This window comes from Poromitra crassiceps (genome assembly GCF_964638095.1).
Source record: "Poromitra crassiceps genome assembly, chromosome: 16".
In the NCBI taxonomy this organism is placed as follows: Eukaryota; Metazoa; Chordata; class Actinopteri; order Beryciformes; family Melamphaidae; genus Poromitra; species Poromitra crassiceps.
This window is the reverse complement of record NC_139645.1, coordinates 23,420,034-23,443,404: the sequence shown is the minus strand read 5'-3', so window position 1 is coordinate 23,443,404 and position 23,371 is coordinate 23,420,034. Positions and strand designations below refer to the sequence as shown.

Genomic DNA, 23,371 nt, shown 5'->3' with positions numbered 1-23,371 from the left:
AGAGGATATCAGCATGATTGTGGTACTTTACATGTGATACACGTTTTTCAGTGAATAATAGTTGATTGTCTCACTGAGTAATCTGCTGTTACCCAATTTTAGCAGCAGAATTTGATGTCCTGGCATTTGTATTTTAATGGGACATCCGTGCGCAAAGAATTGTGCGCATGCTGACGATAACAGAAGGCAAGGATTGCGGGGACGCACCTGGTTTGGCTTGGGGCACGCCCACACCTGTGTTTGGCCCAGACCCTGGCGCAAAACTGGAAGGTGTCGTGCCCAACACACAAATTGGCACTGGCGGGAGGCGGACGATAGCATAAGACGCAGGGAAGATAGCATAAGACGTAAGGTGTGCAAACCTGGACTCAAGCGCAAAAAAGCGGATAGCGCTTGTACCAAGATAGGGCCCCAAGGATTTCCCGTGCACTGCTGGAGCAGTGCGGAGAATAATTGTGCACTCAGGTGCAGCGGGGTTTTAGACCTGCTTTTCAGAGCTCTAAGTGCAAAGAATTGAGCAAACGTGAGGATTTATCATGGCCACGCCTGGTTTACCTTAAGGCACACCCACAGGTGCGCCGGGCCTGAAAACCCAGAACCCAGAACTTCAGAGCTGAGGTCTCAGTGTTCACAGACAGAAAGACTGTTTACACATTTAATGTGAAATGAGAGATTATCAGACCAGCATCCTAATCAAAACCTATTAAGCTCCTCCTCCTCCTAATAATAATAACAACAATAATTTATACTATAGAATTAGACATTTTCCAAAAGTGATTAATGTATAATATAAGCAGAAACCAAACAGAAAATAATACATGAATGCAATTGTATGATATTAAAGCATTTCTGTAAAAAACAGTTTAAGAAAATAATGAAAAATGATGGAGATTTCAGTGTGAGCTCCACAGGCTGTTCAGTTGTGTTAAAACAGCTCAGTAGAACAGCCTGACACCATTAGAGTCAGTCTGGCTTCACCACAGATTTGGTTGGGGTTTAGTAACTTTTAAAGTTTTGAGCCTACAGTGTCATATTTACCACTTTGTCAGCTCGGTCATGTGACTCTGTAATTATGATATTTCTGACATGAGCTGAAGGCAGGAGAAGACTGGGGGAAACTTTCATACACAAGTAGCTAGCAATCATGTCACGGTGCCAGGGTCTGCATGGGAGATTAGTTCCTGTACACACACACATATATATACAGTATATATATATATACTGTATATATATATATACTGTATATATATACTGTATATATATACATATAATATATTTTTTTATACAGTTTATATATAGGCTATAGTTTATATAGGTGTGTATATTTAAGCAATATATCACGAGAGCAAGTGTGTTGTGGTGAATATATCCCAGCCTCGTGGGATAACAGCTTATCAGCGGGATATATTCCACAACACCACGCTATATTGCTATATTGCTTTTATAAAACGGTTTCCAAGTATAATAATATAATAATAATAATACTATAAGTCCGACTGGCATTTTATTCTGATAGAGTCAGTTGAAACACTACTGTAAGGCGGGACCTCTAGCAAGAAGATAGACGTGCGGGTGATTTGATTGGATCGTTCTGGAGACTGAAGTCGACATTGGCCATGGCCATGGGTTATTGAACTCGGTTACTGGAATTATACAATGGCTGTGAACCAATCAGATTGCTTGATTTGAGAGAGCTGTTTTATAAATATGGTTTATATAATACATTAGTATTATTACTAGTATTGTCTTTTAAATGGGCACTGCACTTTTAACATCTTAACACTGCTTTTGTCAGTTTTCTTTGTCAGTTTTTATTATATGTGTCTGTGTGTTTTTAATGTGTTTTGTAACATGCACCTGAGCCTGGTGGAAGGAAAATTGTCTGTTGCGTTGTGACAGACAATAACGTTTTTGAATCTTGAATCTTAATCATTGGTATGAAATATTGTAACTCTGATGGTGTCAGGTATGAAGGTCACTCTAGTCTACACCAGGGGTTTTCAAAGTGTGGGAGACTGCACCTCCCCTCAGAGAACATATAGACCAACACCCCCCCCCCCCCCCCCCCCCCACACACACACACACACACACACACACACACACACACACACACACACACACACACACACACACCATTTATTATTGCCATTATTACCTACTATTATTGTTCTATGCTCCACTCGGGCATAACGAGTTCCAAAGATGTTGTAAACATGTTTATCCTATATTCTTTAATATTTTAAAACCTCTTTATCCTGCTATTTTCAAATATCCTCTTTTAAACATTTTATACATCTTTATCCACTCTGAAGGACTTTTAATAGTTTTTTTAATCATCTTTAACATCTTTATTATAGCTAGTGGGATACCCGCCCCGTGCAGTGTATCGAGTAAATGTTGCGTTCTCTGTATGTTCTGCCTCTATGGACTGTGTCTGCAGCCAGGCTGGCCAGCGTGGACAGACAGTTCTCCAGCCCCATAAATCTTGTAGAATTTGTCTGAAATAGCTCCCCAACAGATACAAAAATATGACCATATATGTGTTTGATGTACATACAAAGAACTGCTGCAATTGGATTGGTGAAACACGCATTTCAAAAAATCGCATTTTCCTTCTTCCTGGTTTCTCCTCTGACAGCCTGAGCTCACCTCACAGAAGCTGCTTTCACACATGTTTGGAATTCAGGAGTTATCTAGAGGCCATACGGATGGCTGTCATATGTGAATGTCTGCATGCGGCTCATGCGCGCTCCCGCGGAGCCTCGTCCTAGACGGAGGGAAGTGTACCCCCAGCCGTAGTCGCAGAAGCGTATTGTCCCCCCCCCCCCTCCAGAGCTCCGTGAGCTCGTGAGTGCATGAGGACAGAGACGATCGTGACAGATTATTATTATATAAATAGTCGATGTGAATGAGCGTGCAAAAAACACATGCCATTTGGTTTTCAAATGAAGCTCAAAACTGCTCCGTGTGCGACAGCCAACATGTTGCGGATTGCTGGATTGAAAGGCTCATGGCTCTGATCTGATTTCATGTCTGCTTCGCACAGCACACACATTTAATAAGCATTTTTGGACGCGAGGGTCGTCCCGCTTCCCAGTATTGGACATCGCTAGGTAGGGTATCTGGATCTGGTTGCGTTCATGTCTTTGATTTAACGTTTACACAGCGTTCGCGCAAATTCCAAGTAGCGTCAAGTCAGGCAGTATAAAACGAAAACTTCCGGGTATAACCTTCGCAATAATGGCAATTAAATAAAGTAAATGCACGTGTAATGTTTTTTTGTGTGTGTTTCGAAAGATACAGAACGGAGATAAACTGGAAGAATATCTGCTCCCTTCGAAAAGTCAATTTTAACCCGTAGTGAGTCGACATTCTGATTTTTTGTTACTAAGTAATACAACATTTATTTTATTTTGAAGGTAAAAACGTCTAGCTTCCTGTATTCTGTATAATTCTAGTAGGTTTGAGGCATTTTAGGACTGAACATAGCAAAGACCTGTTTTGTTTGTACTGCTTGCGACTCGAGGAAATCGATGCATCTGGGCGTGAGTTGTAGGGTTGTTTAATTAATTACTTACTAACGTTATGCGCAAACGATTATATGCCGTGAACGTTAGGCAGTTATCGCCCATTATGTATTTTTAGTTTTCACAACTGTGTGGTCATGCCCAAATTCCCCCACCCCCGCCGCCCGCCCCCTCTCTACTTTACAAACTCTGCGGAGGTGCTACTCATGTGTGAATGCAACATGCCTCATGTGTGAAAGGGTACACTTCACCTATCATCCGGGGCAGGCTCAGTGGGGGGCAACCCTGACCTGATCCGGAGTTCATGTGTGAAAGTGGCTAGAGGCAGTCAGACTGCGGGCGCTGTGCCTGCGCGGACATGTCTGGTGGAGGCTTTGTATTTTCTTACATTTTTTCTGCGTCACGTCAGGGAAAGAGCACCTCACACTTTTAAAACCGCTTGTCTAGACTGTTCTATACTGTTACTAACGGAGTACTAACCGAGCCTTCCTGCAGTTCCTCACAGCTGGGATCAGTCTCTGTCGCCCCAACATTGATGTGTTGTAGGCCTCCAGGTCAAACACATCCAGAACCTCCTCTGACATCTGCAGCAGGTAGGCCAGAGCTGAGCAGTGGATCTCAGAGAGTTCACTCTCTGATCTGTTCTCTGACTTCAGGAACTTTTGGATCTCCTGGTGTACTGACTGGTCGTTCATCTCCATCAAACAGTGGAAGATGTTGATGCTTCTTTCAGGATATGTATTGTAGTCTTCTTCTTTTTCATCATCAGTGTTCATCTCCTTCAGGTTGCTGATGGCTCTCTGAATGCTTTCAGCCCTGCTCTCTGCCTGACCCAGCAGGCCTCCTAAGAGTTTCTGGCTGGACTCCAGTGAGAGGCCATGAAGGAAGCGGACCAAGAGGTCCAGGTGGCCATTTTTACTGTTCAGGGATTTGACCATGGCTCTCCTCAGAAAGACATCCAGGGATTGTTCACCATCTTCTTTTTCTTCTTCTTCTTCTTTTTCTTCCTCTTCTTCCTCTTCTTCTTCTTCGTCTTCTTTCAGGAATGTCTCCAGTACCCTCTCATCCCCGTTTGTGTGACAGTGGAACATGTAGACAGCAGCCAGAAACTCCTGAATGCTCAGATGGACAAAACAGAAGACCTTCTCCTGCTGGTACGGCACACACTCCTCTTTAAAGATCTGTGTGAAGACTCCTGAGTACACTGAGGCTGCTGTCATATCAATGGCGCACTCTTTCAGGTCGGCTTCATAGAAAATCAGGTTGCCCTTCTCCAGCTGCTCAAAAGCCAGTTTTCCCAGAGAGAGAATCATCTCCCTGGTCTCTGTAGTCCAGTGTGGATCTGTCTCAGCTCTCCCATGATACTTGATGTTCTGCTGTTTGCACTGAACCAGCAGGAAGTGGATGTACATCTCAGTCAGGGTCTTGGGCAGGTCTTTTCCCTCACTGGTTTTCAACAGATCCTCCAGAACTGTAGCAGAGATCCAGCAGAAGACTGGGATGTGGCACATGATGTGAAGGGTCCGTGACATTTTGATGTGTTTGATTATTCTTTTGGCCTGCTGCTCATCTGTGAATCTCTTCCTGAAGTACTCTTCCTTCTGTTCGTCAGTGAAGCCTCTCACCTCTGTCACCATGTCAACAAACTTTCCAGGGATCTGATTGGCTGCTGCAGGTCGTGTGGTCACCCAGATGCGAGCAAGGGGAAGCAGTCTCCTCTTGATGAGGTTTGTCAGCAGCACGTCCACTGAGGTCGACTCTGTAACATCAGTCACAACCTTGTTGTTCTGGAAGTCTAGAGGAAGTCGACACTCATCCAGACCGTCAAAGATGAACACAACCTGGAACTCGTCAAACCGGCAGATTCCTGCTTCTTTGGTGTCAGGAAAGAAGAGATGAAGAAGTTCCACCAAGCTGAACTCTTTATCTTTCAGCAGATTCAGCTCTCGGAAAGTGAACAAAAATAGGAATTGTATGTCCTGGTTGGTTTTGTCTTCAGCCCAGTCCAGAGTGAACTTCTGCGTTAAGACTGTTTTCCCAATCCCAGCGACTCCCTTTGTCATCAATGTTCTGGTTGGTTCCTCTCTTCCAGGTAAGGGTTTAAAGATGTCTTCACATCTGATGGTTGTTTCTGGTCTCACTGGTTTCCTGGACGCTGCTTCAATCTGTCTGATCTCATGTTCATCATTGACCTCTCCACTCCCTCCCTCTGTGAGGTAATGCTCTGTGTACATCTGATTCAGAAGTGTTGGGTTTCCTGCTTTAGCAATGCCCTCAAACAAACACTGAAACTTCTCCTTCAGACTGGATTTGTGTTTTTGTTGTGGATGTTGATGTTGAGTTTCTGAAAGAACAAAGAACATCAGTGACCTTTAAAGCTTGTAATGAATAGATCTTGTTAGGCCAATGTTTAGATTTTCAGCAGAGTTTGGACATGCTCATGGCTTCTATCATTTTAAACTATAGCCACTATAAACCGTAAAGTTCCAACATGAAGGAGGACGAAACTCAGTTTCTTTATCTTGTGTTCTTGTTGGAATGGATTTGACATGTTCCAAACCGATGATGACTCAAATACATTCAGAATAAATTAAAGAGGTCTTAACATGTCAAATGAGATCAAAATGAGCAAAACTCAAATATAATGTTCTTCTCTCTCTCTAATAATTTGTTTCTTGTTTGGTTATATGTTCTTTCTTTGTTGCGGTTGAGAACTGTGGCTTGACAGCATCTTCCAGCTACAGCTTGTGCACCTGATTCAAATGAATTAGATGAGGCGCCCCAAATGATTTGTTCCTATATTGTTTTGTCAATTCTTTCACTTATAGGTGGCATCATTGTCTTGAAAACTAAGCAAAACTCTAACAGACATAAATCAGCCATTGTCCACCACCTCCCCTCTCTCTCCATGACATTAAAGCTGTTAAAGACTCTTACTCCTCTGCAGCTCCTCAGCCAGCTCCTCCTGCTTCATTCTCCTCAGGAAGAGCAGTGTGGTGTTTAGAAAAGCCTCTGAGCTCCTCCTCGGCTCTTCCTCCACACCATCCACCTCCTCCTCCTCCACCCTCTGACTCTCTGAGCATTCTGCCTCATCTGGACTCAGCTGGAATAGAATAATATACATATTAAACCTTCATACTAAAATCTGCAGACAAAATTACATCCATCTTCAGAGACTGAAAGCCTGCACTGATCTAAAGAGTGCAGCATGGAGATTCAACATGATCTCACAAATGATTATGGAATAGAAATGTTGACCCACAGCACAAAGCCTTCTAGTTTCACAACAATGGCTCTAAAATAGTTGAATGTGAACATCAGTTTCTGCCTCAGTCCACAGCTACTTCCTGGTTACTGAGCCGGCCGTGACCACCGAGTTGCCCCAGTAGAGAGTTGTGGGAGCATCATCCCCGCCTCGGCCCCGCCCTCTAGTGGCCAAACAAACTTTATTTTTGAACCATTTTAAGGGTGTTTTGGTGAAAGTAGAATGTCTGGGCTGTGGACCCACATTACTATGTCACAATTCTTTGTGAGACTGAGTTGGGACATTATAATGACCAGAATGGTTTATATGCTACGCCCTGCGGAAAATTACAATCATGACATTAGTCAGATAACTTTCTTAATTTTTAGAAATCCATCTTTCTTTCTTTCTTTCTTATTCTTAGTACTTATTAGGATTTTGCTTATATTATTGTAGTACTGGAGGTGTACCGTTAGGGGGGGCTGTAGGGAAAGTACTGTACTGATATATTTGGGTCAAAGGTTTCACTTGTCCATGAAATGACATCATCCTAAGATACAAAGGAAGAGCAGCTGATGTTGATGATACTGATTGAGGACGCCGACAGATGAACCGCATGGATCAAAAGCAGTCTGGTAGCTGAAGTGAAGCTATGTTTCTTGAGGACAGTTGGTCGTGTGTGGACACACAGACCTGTGAAGCTATGTTTCTTGAGGACAGTTGGTCGTGTGTGGATGCACAGACCTGTGAAGCTATGTTTCTTGAGGACAGTTGGTCGTGTGTGGACGCACAGACCTGTGAAGCTATGTTTCTTGAGGACAGCTGGTCGTGTGTGGACGCACAGACCTGTGAAGCTATGTTTCTTGAGGACAGCTGGTCGTGTGTGGACACACAGACCTGTGAAGCTATGTTTCTTGAGGACAGTTGGTCGTGTGTGGACGCACAGACCTGTGAAGCTATTGTTTCTTGAGGACAGCTGGTCGTGTGTGGACACACAGACCTGTAGAACTGATGATTAAGACTGTTTGGTAACGGTAGCGGTAGCGTCTGCTATGTTAGTTACCAAACTAACGTAGCAGACGCTACAGGAGTAGCAAGCAACTCCACGTGACATGATAGACTTGCACCTTCTCAAACTAATAGGATATTTGATCATCTACACGCAACACTATCTTCACATTTGGGGATTGTGGATTTCCTAAGCGTCCTTTGAATGAAGACCAGAACAAGCAACATCCGAAGTGGTCCAAATGAAACCGATGCCATGGAGCTGGGTATCACCAAGCCAACCATGCCCCAGTTCAGAGCGACGCCATGACGGATAGCGCAGAAGATCAAGAAGACCAGTGAATTAATGAACTGTAATTTTTACCCTGCTGCCTAAACAGAGATCACTTGCAAACACTTGCAAACACGTTGTTTGCTTTGTTCTGATTCAGGTACTTAATTGATACAATTGTTGCATTTGTGCCTTGGTTCGTTTGTGTTCACACAGCCACAAATCAAACGGTCCAAATAGTATTGCCAAGCCTCCTGGATTGGCCAGGAGACACTCGGGTATGCCTCTCGTGATGGAAAAAATTATTCCCAGAGATTTTCCTATATAGTGGAGCAGATAACTGTAGCAATCGTTCATTTCCGGAAAGAAACACGAAAGTTGGCACACATACTCCTTGGGGATTGCTCTTTTGATAAAACCCGTTAGCCACCTAAAAATTCAAAATGGTGGCCATTTTTCAAGATGGCCGACATTAAATATACAGTAATCGCAAAGACTTGTCCTATTTGAATGATATTGGTGTCAAATCATACATTTTTGACTATGTAGAATCCGAATTTGGAACTATGTACCTACTCACTAGCTTCCTTGTACCATAATATCAGTCCCGGAATCATAATTAGGGTAAAAAGTGCCCATATCATAGGCACCATCAGTCCGATATATTATTGGATATACATGTAGGCAGTAGGCCTATACTTGTTTGTCACTTATTGTCTTGCTGCCTGGATGAGTATATACAACACTTCTAAACCTCGCATCTGCAGCTGCACAGTGCCGTGCAGGTCAGACCAAAGCGGTAGCATTTGCATCGACTGCAGCATTCCAACTTGCATCCGCACTTGGTCAGCTGCTGGCAACTCTCTGCAATGGGTGGGAGCTCTGTCCAAACGATCTGCCACAGTTTGGCCTTCAAGGCTGGTTCTACGCTGCTTGGTCTGCTTGGTCTGGCATTCTACTGGCTGAGCACTCTCTGCTCTTCTTTTTCTGGCTCTCTCCAGTTTCGTGTTGTTGAACATAAAGCGACAACTTTGGTGATACTGCGCCTTGTTCCTCCTCAGAGTTTCTTCAATGCCACCACCATCATCAAGTCTGGCTGGATTCAGAACAATAGGCATGTCATTAATTGCGTGAAAGAGGGGAATATTAGTCGCAATCATAGTGTAGCCATCATGTTCTTGACTTGACTTGAGCTCTTCACTCATCTTCTTCTGGCAAAGACAACACTTGCTCCAGTCAGTCCGGAAATTAGACAGTCCTGGATCTGTATTTGCCATCTTGGTGAATGGTAATGAAGGTATCGCAGTATGATAAATATATGTATTCAGTGAATCAAGGCCCGAGGGGCTATCCTTTTACCACCTTGATCACAATCATGCACAATAAGGTATGGGATACGACTAGGTTTGGGAACAAAAATATATGACCTACACCTAGCCCGATCGTTCATCCAGTATCATTTAAGTCTGGTGCGATCTGTACACCATCCGGGTAAGTCCATGAACAAGTCATGTATAGCCCCTTACCCTTGGCTCGGCTCTCCCGCGCTGGCACACCCTGTCAATTCAGGCGCGGCTGTCTAACTAAACATCTATAATAATAATAATAATAATAATAATAATAATGATTGGATTTATATAGCGCTTTTCTAGACACCCAAAGCGCTTCACAGAAATCATTATTCATTCACACCATTCGTACCAGTGGTGGTAAGCTACGGGTGATGTAGCCACAGCTGCCCTGGGGAAGACTGACGGAAGCGTGGCAGCCATTTCGCGCCTACGGCCCCTCCGACCACCACCAACATTCATAGACATTCATACCCATTCATACGAGGCAATGAGGGTTAAGTGTCTTGCCCAAGGACACAACGACAACAGCTGGGAGGGAGCGGGATTCGAACCGCCAACCCTTGAGTCATTGGCCGACCTGCTCTACCTCCCGAGCTAAAGCCGCCCCTATTAATCTATGTTAAACTACATGTAATCTACACTAGCTAACTGATGCGGGGCTTATTAAACAGCATTTGGGACACTAAAGTAATTATTTAGCTACACTAAACTAATTATTCAGCTGATACTGAACCCCATGCTGAGTTTCACAGCAGTGGTGCCACCAGTGTGCCCTGGCTGTGCGTTGCCATCCGCTCTGTTGAGCTACTACTCTACACCTTCCGCTGCAAGTCTCTCAACGCCACCCGCACCGCATCATGTTCAGTTTGGAAGCCTTGTACAGGAAGATGCTACACATATGGCACTGTGCAGCTGCAGATGCGAGGTTTAAAGGTGAAGGTAAAGTCCCACTGATTGTCACACAATGTGTGAAATTTGTTCTCTGCATTTGACCCATCCCCTTGGGGAGCGGCAGCGTGCGCCGCGCTCGGGAATCACATGGTGATTTAACCCCCCAATTCCAACCCTTTGATGCTGAGTGCCAAGCAGGGAAGCAAATGGGTCCCATTTTTATAGTCTTTGGTATGACTCGGCCGGGGATCGAACTCACGACCTCCCAGTCTCAGGGCGGACACTCAGACCACAAGGCCACTGAGACTTTAGAAGTGTTGTATATACTCATCCAGGCAGCAAGACAATGAGTGACAAACAAGTATAGGCCTACTGCCTACATGTACATCCAATAATATATCAGACTGATGGTGCCTATGATATGGGCACTTTTTACCCTAATTATGATTCCGGGACTGATATTATGGTACAAGGAAGCTAGTGAGTAGGTACATAGTTCCAAATTCGGATTCTACATAGTCAAAAATGTATGATTTGACACCATTTTCATTCAAATAGGACAAGTCTTTGCGATTACTGTATATTCAATGTCGGCCATCTTGAAAAATGGCCGCCATCTTGAATTTTTAGGTGGCTAACGGGTTTTATCAAAAGAGCAATCCCCAAGGGGTATGTGTGCCAATTTTGGTGCTTCTTTCCAGAAATGAACGATTCTCCTGTAATTTGCAGTTATCTGCTCCACTAATATGATTATAGAATGCGTTTTGTTAGACCTACATTGTAGACTATGTCGGGCATGCGCCGTGCGAGGAGCGAGAGAGAAAGAGAGAAAGAGAGACAGAGAGAGAGAGAGAGAGATCGGGAGAGGAAAGTTATTTATTTATGTAGGCTATGTAGCCTATGTATTTATTTAGCCTATTGAGTCTCGGGAATTTGGAGATAGAAGATCAAAGACCCTCGCAACTTCTGCTATTACTATCACGGAGACTTCAGAGGATTAGCCGAGACATAGGCTATATGAACACCTGTCCTGGCAGGAATAAAATATTAATAAATAATTTAATAATAACGGACATTTCGAGAAAGACATGCAATCAGTCTGATTGTCTGATTGAACCAGACAATCTTATCACAAAGAAGGCTGGCTCTGATTACCATGACTTGTTTTCATTTATTGAATGGAGACCAGGTAAGTTGATTGAGTTCAAACTGCTGATGTGATGATCCAAAAATCCCCCAAAGTTTATCCATGCAAGTCACAAGTCGCCAAAACAGGATCTGAATGAAGATGTTGTTTTTAAACGATAAAAATGCTCGTTCTTCAGGCCATTACGCACAGCGCAGCTGACTACGGCAGCTGGTTTATCAAAAAATGCGCACTGTTTCCTGTAGTTGTGGCGGATCGAGGTCGGATCACGTTCTCACCACAAACGAACCGCACCAGAGTTCGTTTAAAGCAGACCGAGACCACCCTTTCTTGGCGATCTCGGTCCGCTTGTTTTGTCCCACATCTGAGTGCGATTGCTGTGTTCACACTCCCCAAAACGAACCGCACCAAGGGGGAAAACGCTCTCTGTTTCGAAACAACTGCTCCAAACGAGATAGGTGTGAATACCCCCTGTCACGCCCTCAACCTCATCTACCCCCTAGTCTTTTCCCCTCTTCTCTCTATGTGTGGTGTGTATGAGTGTGATTGGCATGACTACAGCAGATTGGAGCCTGGTGTGTGGGAGTCGGAGCCTCAGCGCCACAGCTGCCTGCCATCAGAATCAGCCACCTACTTAAGCTCCAGCCCAACACCCAGTCCACGCCGGATTATAGATTGTCTTCACGTCAGTCGCGTCTCTCCAGCTCCATAGCAGATTGTTTGCTCTCTGCTCCGTTCCAAAATACTAACTTCTCCTAAACTCTCTTTTGCCCAGGATCTCCTACCTGCCTGTCTGCCTGCCTGTCTGCCTACCTGTCTGCCTGCTGGAACCTCTGGACTCCTGCCGAACCTACGGACCTACCACCAGCCGTTCTATCAATAAACACCTGTTCTCCTTGCCAATTGCCTCCCGTGCCTCTCTGCCTTTAAGTCCTAAAACTGTTACACCGGGTCTTGACAGTATAATCCGGCCATAATGGACTTTGCGGAGCAGGCAGAGGCAATTAGACAGACACAGGCTCTACAAGGAACACACTTGGGCCACCACGATGATACCCTGCGGGGCATCTCGGACCAGCTGCAACAAATCACTGTTGCTCTGTCTAATCTCAACACCAGGATCAATGCTGCCCCAGCTCCGGTGGTTCAGCCAGCTGCTGCCGCTGCACCAGACCCAGCTGCCCAACCCGCTCAGGTATCTGTTTCGGCTTCGCTTGAACCCCATATCCCCCCACCCGCTAAATACTCTGGTGACCCAAACACATGTCGCCATTTTCTCACACAGTGCCAGCTATCCTTTAATGCTCAGCCTATCCGGTATGCCAGTCAAGCAGCACAAGTGGCTTACCTTGTGAATTTGCTGGAGGGTCCTCCACTCAGCCTGTACAATGCTCTCTTTGAGCAGGGCTCCCCTCTCGCAAATTCCGCGGGAGCATTTGCTACAGAACTGAAGCGTGTTTTCGACCACCCCATACGGGGCCAACAAGCCGGGCAGCGGCTCTCAAAGATCCGTCAGGGAAGACTGTCAATCCGGGAGTTCATAACTCAATTTCAAAATTTAGCGGTGGAGTCTGGCTGGAACGATGCAGCACTCATCACGGCATTTCAAGGGGGATTAAACCGAGACATCGGGAGAGAGATGGCACTGCGTGGAGAGTTTCTCACATTGGATGAGGCCATTAAAATAGCCATTAAGGTCGGCGACCAACTCACTCTATGGCGTGCTGATTCTGTCATTTCCCCTGCTTTTCGCTTTGAGCAGCCAAACCCACTTGGGTCCCGCCGTGAGATGCAGGGCTATCACGAGCCCCGCCGGAATATGCCGAACATTCCCGAGCCCGAGCCCATGCAAATTGACGGCATTCACCTGTCCCCAGAGGAAAAAGCCCATAGAATAAAGACCCAGTCATGTTTGTATTGCGGCCAAACGGGCCATTTCATTGCCAACTGCCCTGTCCGTCCACCAAAAGGCCCGGCTCGGCAGTAATAGGAGAAATACTGTCGAGCCGTGTTGTCAGCCCCTCTCCACCAGACCGTCCACAGCTCAACGTCTCCCTCGTGTGGCGAGGTCGTTCTTTCTCCTTCACGGCTCTCATTGACTCCGGGGCGGACGAGAGCTTTATTGACCAGACAGTGTGCCAGCAGCTGGGCATCGAGACTGAGCCCCTCGATGTCCCGCTGGAAACCAAAGCCCTTAACGGGATGCTACTGGCCAGAATAGAACACAGAACAGTCCCTGTAGACCTACACCTGTCTGGAAATCACCAAGAGAAAATCAGTTTGTATGTATTTAAATGTCATCATGTCCCTTTGCTCCTGGGGTTTCCCTGGCTCAAACTCCACAATCCTCAGCTGGATTGGCCGACTGGGAGTATCCGTTCCTGGAGCCCATATTGTCATTCCCACTGTCTCCGGTCTGGCCAAAGACCCACGTCTGAGCCTCCAGCGGTGGTGGAGCCACCCGATCTGTCTTCCGTTCCTGACACTTACCATGACCTGGCGCCGGTCTTCAGTAAAGAGCAAGCGATGTCCCTTCCTCCACATCGCCCATATGATTGTGCGATTGAGCTTCTGCCAGGGGCCTCACTTCCCAGTAGCAGGCTCTACAATCTCTCCCGCCCAGAACAACAGGCCATGGAGAAATACATTCAGGAATCCCTGGCTGCTGGGATTATCCGCCCTTCATCTTCTCCGGTAGGTGCTGGATATTTCTATGTCGGGAAGAAGGATGGCTCATTAAGGCCTTGCATTGACTACAGGGGGTTGAATGACATAACTGTTAAAAATAAGTATCCCCTGCCTCTCATCGATTCTGCCTTTGTCCCTCTCCAAGGAGCCACCGTCTTCACCACCCTGGACCTGCGCAATGCCTACCACCTGGTACGCATCAGGAAGGGGGACGAATGGAAAACTGCTTTCAACACACCATTAGGCCATTTCGAATACTTAGTGATGCCGTTCGGACTGTCTAATGCTCCAGCTGTCTTCCAGGCTCTTGTAAATGATGTGCTCCGAGACATGCTCGGTCGGTTCGTGTTCGTGTATTTGGATGACATTCTTATATATTCATACTCTCTCCAGGAACATAAGGAGCATGTCCGCACAGTACTGCAGCGCCTCCTAGAGAACAAACTTTTCGTCAAAGCTGAGAAATGTGAATTCCATGCCTCCACTACCTCCTTTCTGGGCTTTATTGTCTCTCAGGGGGGGCTCCAGATGGACCCAGCCAAGGTTTCTGCTGTCGCTGACTGGCCCACACCAATGAACCGAAAGCAACTACAGCGCTTCAATGGCTTTGCCAACTTCTACAGGAGGTTTGTCAAAAATTACAGCACCATAACTGCTCCTCTATCTGCACTAACCTCTCTGTCTGTTCCGTTCCGGTGGACGCCAGAGGCTGAAGTGGCCTTTTCGGAGCTCAAACGCCAATTCATCTCGGGTCCCATCCTCATTCATCCTGACCGGTCACTGCAGTTTGTTGTGGAGGTGGACGCGTCAGATACTGGGGTAGGTGCTATCCTCTCTCAACTCTCGCCACAAGACAATAAGCTGCACCCCTGTGCTTTTCTCTCTCATAAACTTGACCCACCAGAGAGGAACTATGACGTTGGCAACCGAGAGCTGCTGGCCGTGGTGCTGGCGTTGAATGAGTGGCGACACTGGTTGGAGGGCGCCGAGCATCCCTTCATCGTATGGACGGACCACAGAAACCTCTCATACATCCAGACGGCTAAGCGACTGAACTCCCGTCAGGCAAGGTGGGCCCTGTTTTTGGGAAGATTCAACTTCACATTGACGTACCGTCCGGGGTCCAAAAATGTGAAGCCAGATGCCCTGTCCCGCCAGTTTACGGCTGAGGAGGTTCCTGCCAAACCTGAAACCATCATACCTCCTTCCCGTATCATTGCCACTCTCACCTGGGAGATTGAGGCCAAGGTCCGCAGAGCTCAGACCACCCAGCCCGACCCAGGTACCGGTCCCCCTAATTGTCTCTATGTTCCAGACTCTGTCCGGTCTCAGGTTCTGCTGTGGGCACATTCCTCTCGCCTTACATGTCATCCGGGGATCCATCGAACAATCGCTTTCCTCAAACGGCGCTTCTGGTGGCCAACCATGGATGCAGACACTCGCTTGTTTGTGGCAGCATGCTCTGTCTGTGCACGAAATAAGACCACCACTAAGCCTAGTGCGGGTCTGCTCCGTCCTCTGCCAGTTCCCAGCCGCCCATGGTCACACATCGCCCTCGACTTTGTGACTGGTCTTCCTCCATCTCAAGGTAACACTGTTGTTCTCACTGTAATTGACCGTTTCTCAAAGGCTGCACATTTCATCGCACTGCCCAAACTGCCCTCTGCGCGGGAGACAGCTGATCTGTTGGTACAAAATGTATTCCGTATTCATGGTCTGCCTTCAGATGTTGTTTCCGACAGAGGTCCACAATTTACATCTCGGGTGTGGAAGGCGTTCTGCATGGCCATGGGTGCAACCGTCAGCCTGTCCTCCGGGTACCACCCTCAGTCTAACGGCCAGACCGAGCGGGCGAACCAAGAGATGGAGGCTGCACTCCGCTGCGTCTCTGCTGCGGAGCCAGCGTCCTGGAGTTCTCGGCTACCCTGGGTGGAGTACGCTCACAACACGCTCCCCAACGCCTCATCTGGTATGTCCCCGTTCCTCTGTTCTCTTGGATATGAACCCCCTCTGTTCCCAGATCAGGAGGTGGAGGTAGCGGTTCCGTCAGTCCAGGCCCAGGTACATCGATGCCGTGGCACGTGGAGGCGTGCCCGTGCGGCTCTGCTCCGTGCTTCCTCAAAGACCCAGGCCCAGGCCAACCGCCGCCGTGCTCCGGCGCCCAAGTATGTCCCGGGTCAAAAGGTGTGGCTACTCTCGAAGGATCTGCCCCTCCAAGTTGAGTCCAGGAAGCTCGCCCCCCGGTATGTGGGGCCATTTGAAATCGAGACTATTATTAACCCGTGTGCGGTCCGGCTAAAGCTCCCTGCCTCTTTTCGGAGGATTCATCCAACGTTTCATGTGTCTCAGTTGAAGCCGGTTCGGTCCAGTCCCCTCTCTCCCCCCGACCCTGCCCCCCCTCCCCCCCGCATGGTTGATGGTGGCCCCGTCTACACGGTACGGTGTATACTGGACATTCGCCGCCAGGGGCGTGGCTTCCGTTACCTGGTCGACTGGGAGGGCTATGGTCCCGAGGAGCGCTGTTGGGTCCCCCGGCGGGATATCCTGGACCCTTCACTCATCAGTGACTTCCGCCGTCTCCACCCTGACCGGTTCCAGAGGGCGCCAGGAGGCGCCCGTAGGGGGGGGGGTACTGTCACGCCCTCAACCTCATCTACCCCCTAGTCTTTTCCCCTCTTCTCTCTATGTGTGGTGTGTATGAGTGTGATTGGCATGACTACAGCAGATTGGAGCCTGGTGTGTGGGAGTCGGAGCCTCAGCGCCACAGCTGCCTGCCATCAGAATCAGCCACCTACTTAAGCTCCAGCCCAACACCCAGTCCACGCCGGATTATAGATTGTCTTCACGTCAGTCGCGTCTCTCCAGCTCCATAGCAGATTGTTTGCTCTCTGCTCCGTTCCAAAATACTAACTTCTCCTAAACTCTCTTTTGCCCAGGATCTCCTACCTGCCTGTCTGCCTGCCTGTCTGCCTACCTGTCTGCCTGCTGGAACCTCTGGACTCCTGCCGAACCTACGGACCTACCACCAGCCGTTCTATCAATAAACACCTGTTCTCCTTGCCAATTGCCTCCCGTGCCTCTCTGCCTTTAAGTCCTAAAACTGTTACACCGGGTCTTGACACCCCCTTAGTAACTCCTAACCATAATAACTAGCCGTGATACAGTAGCCTCTGTCCTTTTTGTAACAGGTTGATTTCAAATGATGGTGAAGTACAAGGTGTTTTTGTGTGTAGCTGAAGTAAATTGTGTTATTTCTTTTCACACCGTAAATATGGAGTCCAGGTCTGTTTGATGCTCCTGGGCAGACTGACCACTGGAAACCTCTGACCTCTCCTCGACTCTGTTGAGAAGACATGATGTATGAGGTCATATAAGGTCACACACACACACACACACACACACACACACACACACACACACACACAATGAACTCAACTGGATGTGATGAAGGGTCGGACCAATTCTACATCTGATAGCTGTGAATCTGACAACAGCATCTGTTGTGATCATCAGTTTCAAATAAATACCTCAGATCAGTAGAGTGCTGTCCATCTTTGAAGTCAATAGGGTGAGGCATAGACCAGTCACTCTTCATGGACACACAGCTGGGCTCAGGGGAGTCTGCTCTCTCCTGCTGCATCCTGAGAGAAACACATTATGAACATTGTGAAGGTATCTGTGTCTTTATGAAGAAGACAATCAGGATGGGCTCTTCACAGGTTAGTCGGTTCAGGAGAGGCAGGCACACAGACTGCTGGTGGTTCAGCTGGTAGCTAGGCTGCTGCTGGGGCTTGGCCTGGTAGCTAGGCTGCTGCTGAGGCTTGGCCTGGTAGCTAGGCTGCTGCTGGGGCTTGGCCTGGTAGCTAGGCTGCTGCTGGTGCTTGGCCTGGTAGCTAGGCTGCTGCTGGGGCTTGGCCTGGTAGCTAGGCTGAAAATCTATGATTCTGAGGAAGCTCTCATCATCTCAGGTAAAGAGCTCCTCAGCCAAGGCTTAGCGAACACTTGCCTGCAAGCTGCCTGTCTGGACTCATGACTAGAAGCCCTTCCCTAACCACACACATTTGTATAAAACATTAGGTTTAGGCAAGTACAACAATGTGGTTAGGGTTAGGGTTTGGTTATGGTCGTGGTTAGATAAGAAAACCCTAATCTTAACCACATCTTTTTTACTTGCCACTCCTTTTCAGGAAGAAGCAATTGCGGCGACCAATCAAATGAGTTCAGGGCGGGGCTTTCCCGGCCCATACAAGGAGGAAATGTTGGTCCAGGAACAACTGTTACTTGGTGAAATCAGTTTGTGCTGCAACAAGTACGTATGATTTGCACCTGTGTGAGACCTGATTAATGAAACAAAGCAGTGTTTGCCTACTATTTCTGTCACTTAATATAGCTCCTTCTAATGGAGAATATGTCTGATGAAAAGTTGCAAATGGAACTGGTGTTGTCAGGCCTTGTCTGGTCTTTTATTTATATATATATATATATATATATATATATATATATATATATATATATATATATATATATATATATATACTGTTGTTGTCAGACCTTGTCTGGTCTTTTATTTATATATATATATATATATATATATATATATATATATATATATATATAAATAAATAAAAGACCAGACAAGGTCTGACAACAACAGTATATATATATATATATATATATATATATATATATATATATATATATATATATATATATATATATATAGTGGGTAAACTACTCACCTTGGATGGTTTACCCAACTATGTATTTACCACTACACTGTTTTAGACAGAAACTATGGAGGCATTTTTGCAGCAAAACACCTGAGAACTTGCATGATGTAATTTATACTCAGAGAGTTTCACACATCTGTGTCGTAAAGTTTAATTCACTAAAGATTTACTGATCAGCAAGTGACAATCTGAATACGTATGTGGTTTGCGTGGGTGGAGGAGAGGGAGGGGCTACTCCCGGCTTTCCCAACCTTGGGGTCACATGGAATTCAATTTGAGTCCCCTAAAATTTCTAATAATTGATCGATACAAATAATTATTGTTATAATAATATAAACACCACACCCCCAATTTTAAACAACTGAAGCTACCCTACATTTTCACATAAATGTAAATATACATACCGCTAATTGTCATGATTGAGAAATAACGTGTGACCCCCTTATGAACAGAAAATACTTTCTTCAGTAGGGAAGTGGCCTTTTGAGTGATATGCTGTAGGAACTGAGCTGTAGGCCTGTTAGTGGGCTCTGTGTTCACCAGATATAGCCCATATCTGTAGCCTACTTAGCTCTTCTTCAATTTTCATTATTCATTGTTTAATTTGAGTCATTGTTTGTTCAGCATTAATTTGCAGCCTTGTAAATACAAGCTCACCTCAATACTGTAGGATATCAAATAACATTTCCTCATTGCAGTATAACCAGTCCTCTTACCTTGTGTCTGAAGGTCCAGGTTCATTACTGAAGTTGAGAGGTCTATCCATAGAAAAGTCACTCTTCATCGACAGACAGCTGGGTACTGGAGACTCTGCTCCCTGGCGGGTGGGGGAGGGTGCTGTTGAAAAATGTAAAAGTAGATGTGAAATGTAAAAACTTTGGGCACCCCTGCCCTCGGGGGTTCGTGGAGGTACTGCAGGGGGTCCGTCAATTTTCATCAAAATAAATGTGGAAATTTTGGAAATGCATTTTAGACAAAGATAATAATATTGAGACTCACAGTCGAACCAGTCTTTCTTTCCAGGTTCATTACTGAAGTTTAGAGGTCTGTCTTTAGACTGGTCACTCTTCATAGACATACAGCTGGGTACTGGAGACTCTGCTCTCTGCATGTGGTGCTGACCTCTGCAAACACAAATGTTTGATACATATCATCATTAGCTCTAGTAAAGACACACAACTTCTTGCAACGTTGCACATTGTCCGTTTTTCTGACATCTGGAGTTGTTGATAACATGGTCTGTTGATAAGTGTCCAGGATGCCAGGGCCCTATACCACGAATGTTGTATAAGAAGATCCAGGATCTGTCCCTTGATCTAGATCAGCTCGATTGTAGTTAACTTGTACTACGAACCTCGGTTGCCACTCGTTAACTCGAACCAGGTTTTTCTAATCAAGCTGAGAGCTCGTGCACATGAAAATGCCCGTGCACTGGAGCTCGTGCCCGCAAAAGAGGCGTGGTTTTTAACAACTGCCAATCACAATGCAATATGGACTGCTCCAACTCCTACAGCCCCAGACACGCCTATTTCCTCATTGAATGAAACCGCAAATAAAAATCTGCGTTGGATATTATTACTGTTCCCGAATGACTGTCTAAAGTGACCACTTTTATCCACACCAGTAATTTCTTTGAAGAGCGGTTTCTACCTCCACGTAGGCTTCTAATGGAGAATATGTCAGATGAAAAGTGTCAAATGGAACTGGTGTTGTCAGGTCTTGTCTGGTCTTTTATATATATATATATATATATATATATATATATATATATATATATATATATATATAGTTGTGTTGTCAGGTCTTGTCTGGTCTTTTATATTTATATATATATATATATATATATATATATATATATATATATATATATATATATATATATATATATATATATATATATATATATAGTTGTGTTGTCAGGTCTTGTCTGGTCTTTTACTTGTGGAAGAAGAAAGGAATAATAAGGAGAAACCACACTAAATGAGTATCATGCAGTGAGAGGTGATAGACTTTACCAAAGTCACGTCGTGAAAATATCAGTGTATTGGAATGATCAGATGAGATGAAGTTGGAAAATGAGCAGAGCGTTTTGTGTGTTTTCCCTACCCCTGACCAGCCAATCAGAGTGATTTCTCTACCCCTGACCAGCCAATCAGAGTGATTTCTCTACCCCTGACCAGCCAATCAGAGTGATTTCTCTACCCCTGACCAGCCAATCAGAGTGATTTCTCTACCCCTGACCAGCCAATCAGAGTGATTTCTCTACCCCTGACCAGCCAATCAGAGTGATTTCTCACACCAACGACCGGGACCACAATGGAAATAAGCCCTAGGGCTTTATTGTGTTTTTATCCTCAGTGATTTCCTGTGATGTTTGCTATTGACTTATATGTTTGATATTTGTACTTGTCCACTTCTCGTTGTTCTTTTTATCTTATCACCAAATAAATTCATTCATTCATTCATAGCCTATAGTGGATAAACTACTCACCTTGGATAGTTTACCCACCTATGTATTTACCACTAAACTGTTTTAGACAGAAACTATGCAGCCATTTTTGCAGGAAAACACATGAGAACTTGCATGTTGGAATTAATTTATACTCAGAGAGTTTCACACATCTGTGTCCTAAAGTTTAATTCACTAAAGATTTATTGATCTGCAAGTGACAATCTGAATACGTATGTGGTTTGCGTGGGTGGAGGAGAGGGAGGGGCTACTCCAGAGGGAGGGGCTACTCCAGAGGGAGGGGCTACTCCGGGCTTTCCCAAACTTGGGGTCGCATGGAATTCAATTGGAGTCCCCTAAAATTTCTAATAATTGATTGATACAAATAATTATTGTTATAATAATAAAAACACCACACACACAATTTAAAACAAGTGAACCTACCCTACGTTTTCACAAAAGCATCAGCTAAATGACAGAATGTAAATGTAAATATACATACCGCTAATTGTCATGATAGAGAAATAACATGTGACCACCTTATGAATAGAAAAGACTTTCTTCAGTAGGGAGGTGGCCTTTTGAGCGATATGCTGCAGGAACTGAGCTGTAGACCTGTTAGTGGGCTCTGTGTTCACCAGATATAGCCCATATCTGTAGCCTACTTAGCTCTTCTTCAATTTTCATAATTCATTGTTTAATTTGAGTCATTGTTTGTTCAGCATTAATTTGCAGCCTTGTAAATACAAGCTCACCTCAATACTGTAGGATATCAAATAACATTTCCTTATTGCAGTATAACCAGTCCTCTTACCTTGTGTCTGAAGGTCCAGGTTCATTACTGAAGTTGAGAGGTCTATCCATAGAAAAGTCACTCTTCATCGACAGACAGCTGGGTACTGGAGACTCTGCTCCCTGGCGGGTGGGGGAGGGTGCTGTTGAAAAATGTAAAAGTAGATGTGAAATGTAAAAACTTTGGGCACCCCTGCCCTCGGGGGTTCGTGGAGGTACTGCAGGGGGTCCCTCAATTTTCATCAAAATAAATGTGGAAATTTTGGAAATGCATTTTAGACAAAGATAATAATATTGAGACTCACAGTCGAACCAGTCTTTCTTTCCAGGTTCATTACTGAAGTTTAGAGGTCTGTCTTTAGACTGGTCACTCTTCATAGACAGACAGCTGGGTACTGGAGACTCTGCTCTCTGCATGTGGTGCTGACCTCTGCAAACACAAATGTTTGATACATATCATCATTAGTTCTAGTAAAGACACACAACTTCTTGCAACGTTGCACATTGTCAGTTTTTCTGACATCTGGAGTTTTGATAACATGGTCTGTTGATAAGTGTCCAGGATGCCAGGGCCCTATACCACAAATGTTGTATAAGAAGATCCAGGATCTGTCCCTTGATCTGGTTTGTCTAAACCAGATCAGCTCGATTGTAGTTAACTTGTACTACGAACGTCGATTGCCACTCGTTAACTCGAACCAGGTTTTTCTAATCAAGCTGAGAGCTCGTGCACATGAAAATGCCCGTGCACTGGAGCTCGTGCCCGCAAAAGAGGCATGGTTTTTAACAACTGCCAATCACAATGCAATATGGACTGCTCCAACTCCTACAGCCCCAGACACGCCTATTTCCTCATTGAATGAAACCACAAATAAAAATCCGCGTTGGATATTATTACTGTTCCCGAATGACTGTCTAAAGCAGTGATCCTCACTATTTCTTCGATGAGAGCCGCACTGGCAGGACAAAGTCAATAGGAGAGCCACTTTTACTGCAAAACACCAAAAGCCACCCCAACCAAGCACATCTGCCTACCATTTTTTTTTTTTTTTTTTTTTCCACACACACACATACACACATACACACACACACACACACACACACACACACACACACACAAGTTTCCCCTAGGGTACCTTGGGGTACGTTTCGAAATCCCTCCAGGCCTGAAAGATTTTCTAGGGCCTAGAAAATCTTTCAGGCCTGGAGGGATTTCGAAACGTACCCCGACCGCAACGGTGGGGGCCGTCGCTGGCGACGTTGAAGTTTTAG

The 23,371-nt window shown here is 45.5% G+C and overlaps 2 protein-coding genes across 2 annotated transcripts in view; both read right to left on the bottom strand.

Moving 5' to 3' along the window:
- The window catches only part of LOC310791114 (NLR family CARD domain-containing protein 3-like), a gene marked incomplete at its 5' end in the record, with an annotated part of 37,361 nt that extends 28,193 nt beyond the window's left edge, over window positions 1-9,168 (bottom strand). Inside the window, 2 exons of the mRNA XM_083652815.1 lie at window positions 4,008-5,871; window positions 8,805-9,168. Of these exons, the coding sequence (XP_083508941.1) occupies window positions 4,008-5,871; window positions 8,805-9,168 (2,228 nt within the window). The remainder of the gene's footprint in view (window positions 1-4,007; window positions 5,872-8,804) is intronic.
- Window positions 1-23,371, bottom strand: part of LOC310791530 (NLR family CARD domain-containing protein 3-like) — a gene marked incomplete at its 3' end in the record, with an annotated part of 336,543 nt that overhangs the window by 304,505 nt on the left and 8,667 nt on the right. The window contains exons 4-7 of the mRNA XM_083653204.1: window positions 22,405-22,529; window positions 22,122-22,242; window positions 19,858-19,982; window positions 19,575-19,695 (exon numbers count right to left, since the gene is read on the bottom strand). Coding sequence (XP_083509330.1) covers window positions 19,575-19,695; window positions 19,858-19,982; window positions 22,122-22,242; window positions 22,405-22,529 — 492 coding nt within the window. The remainder of the gene's footprint in view (window positions 1-19,574; window positions 19,696-19,857; window positions 19,983-22,121; window positions 22,243-22,404; window positions 22,530-23,371) is intronic.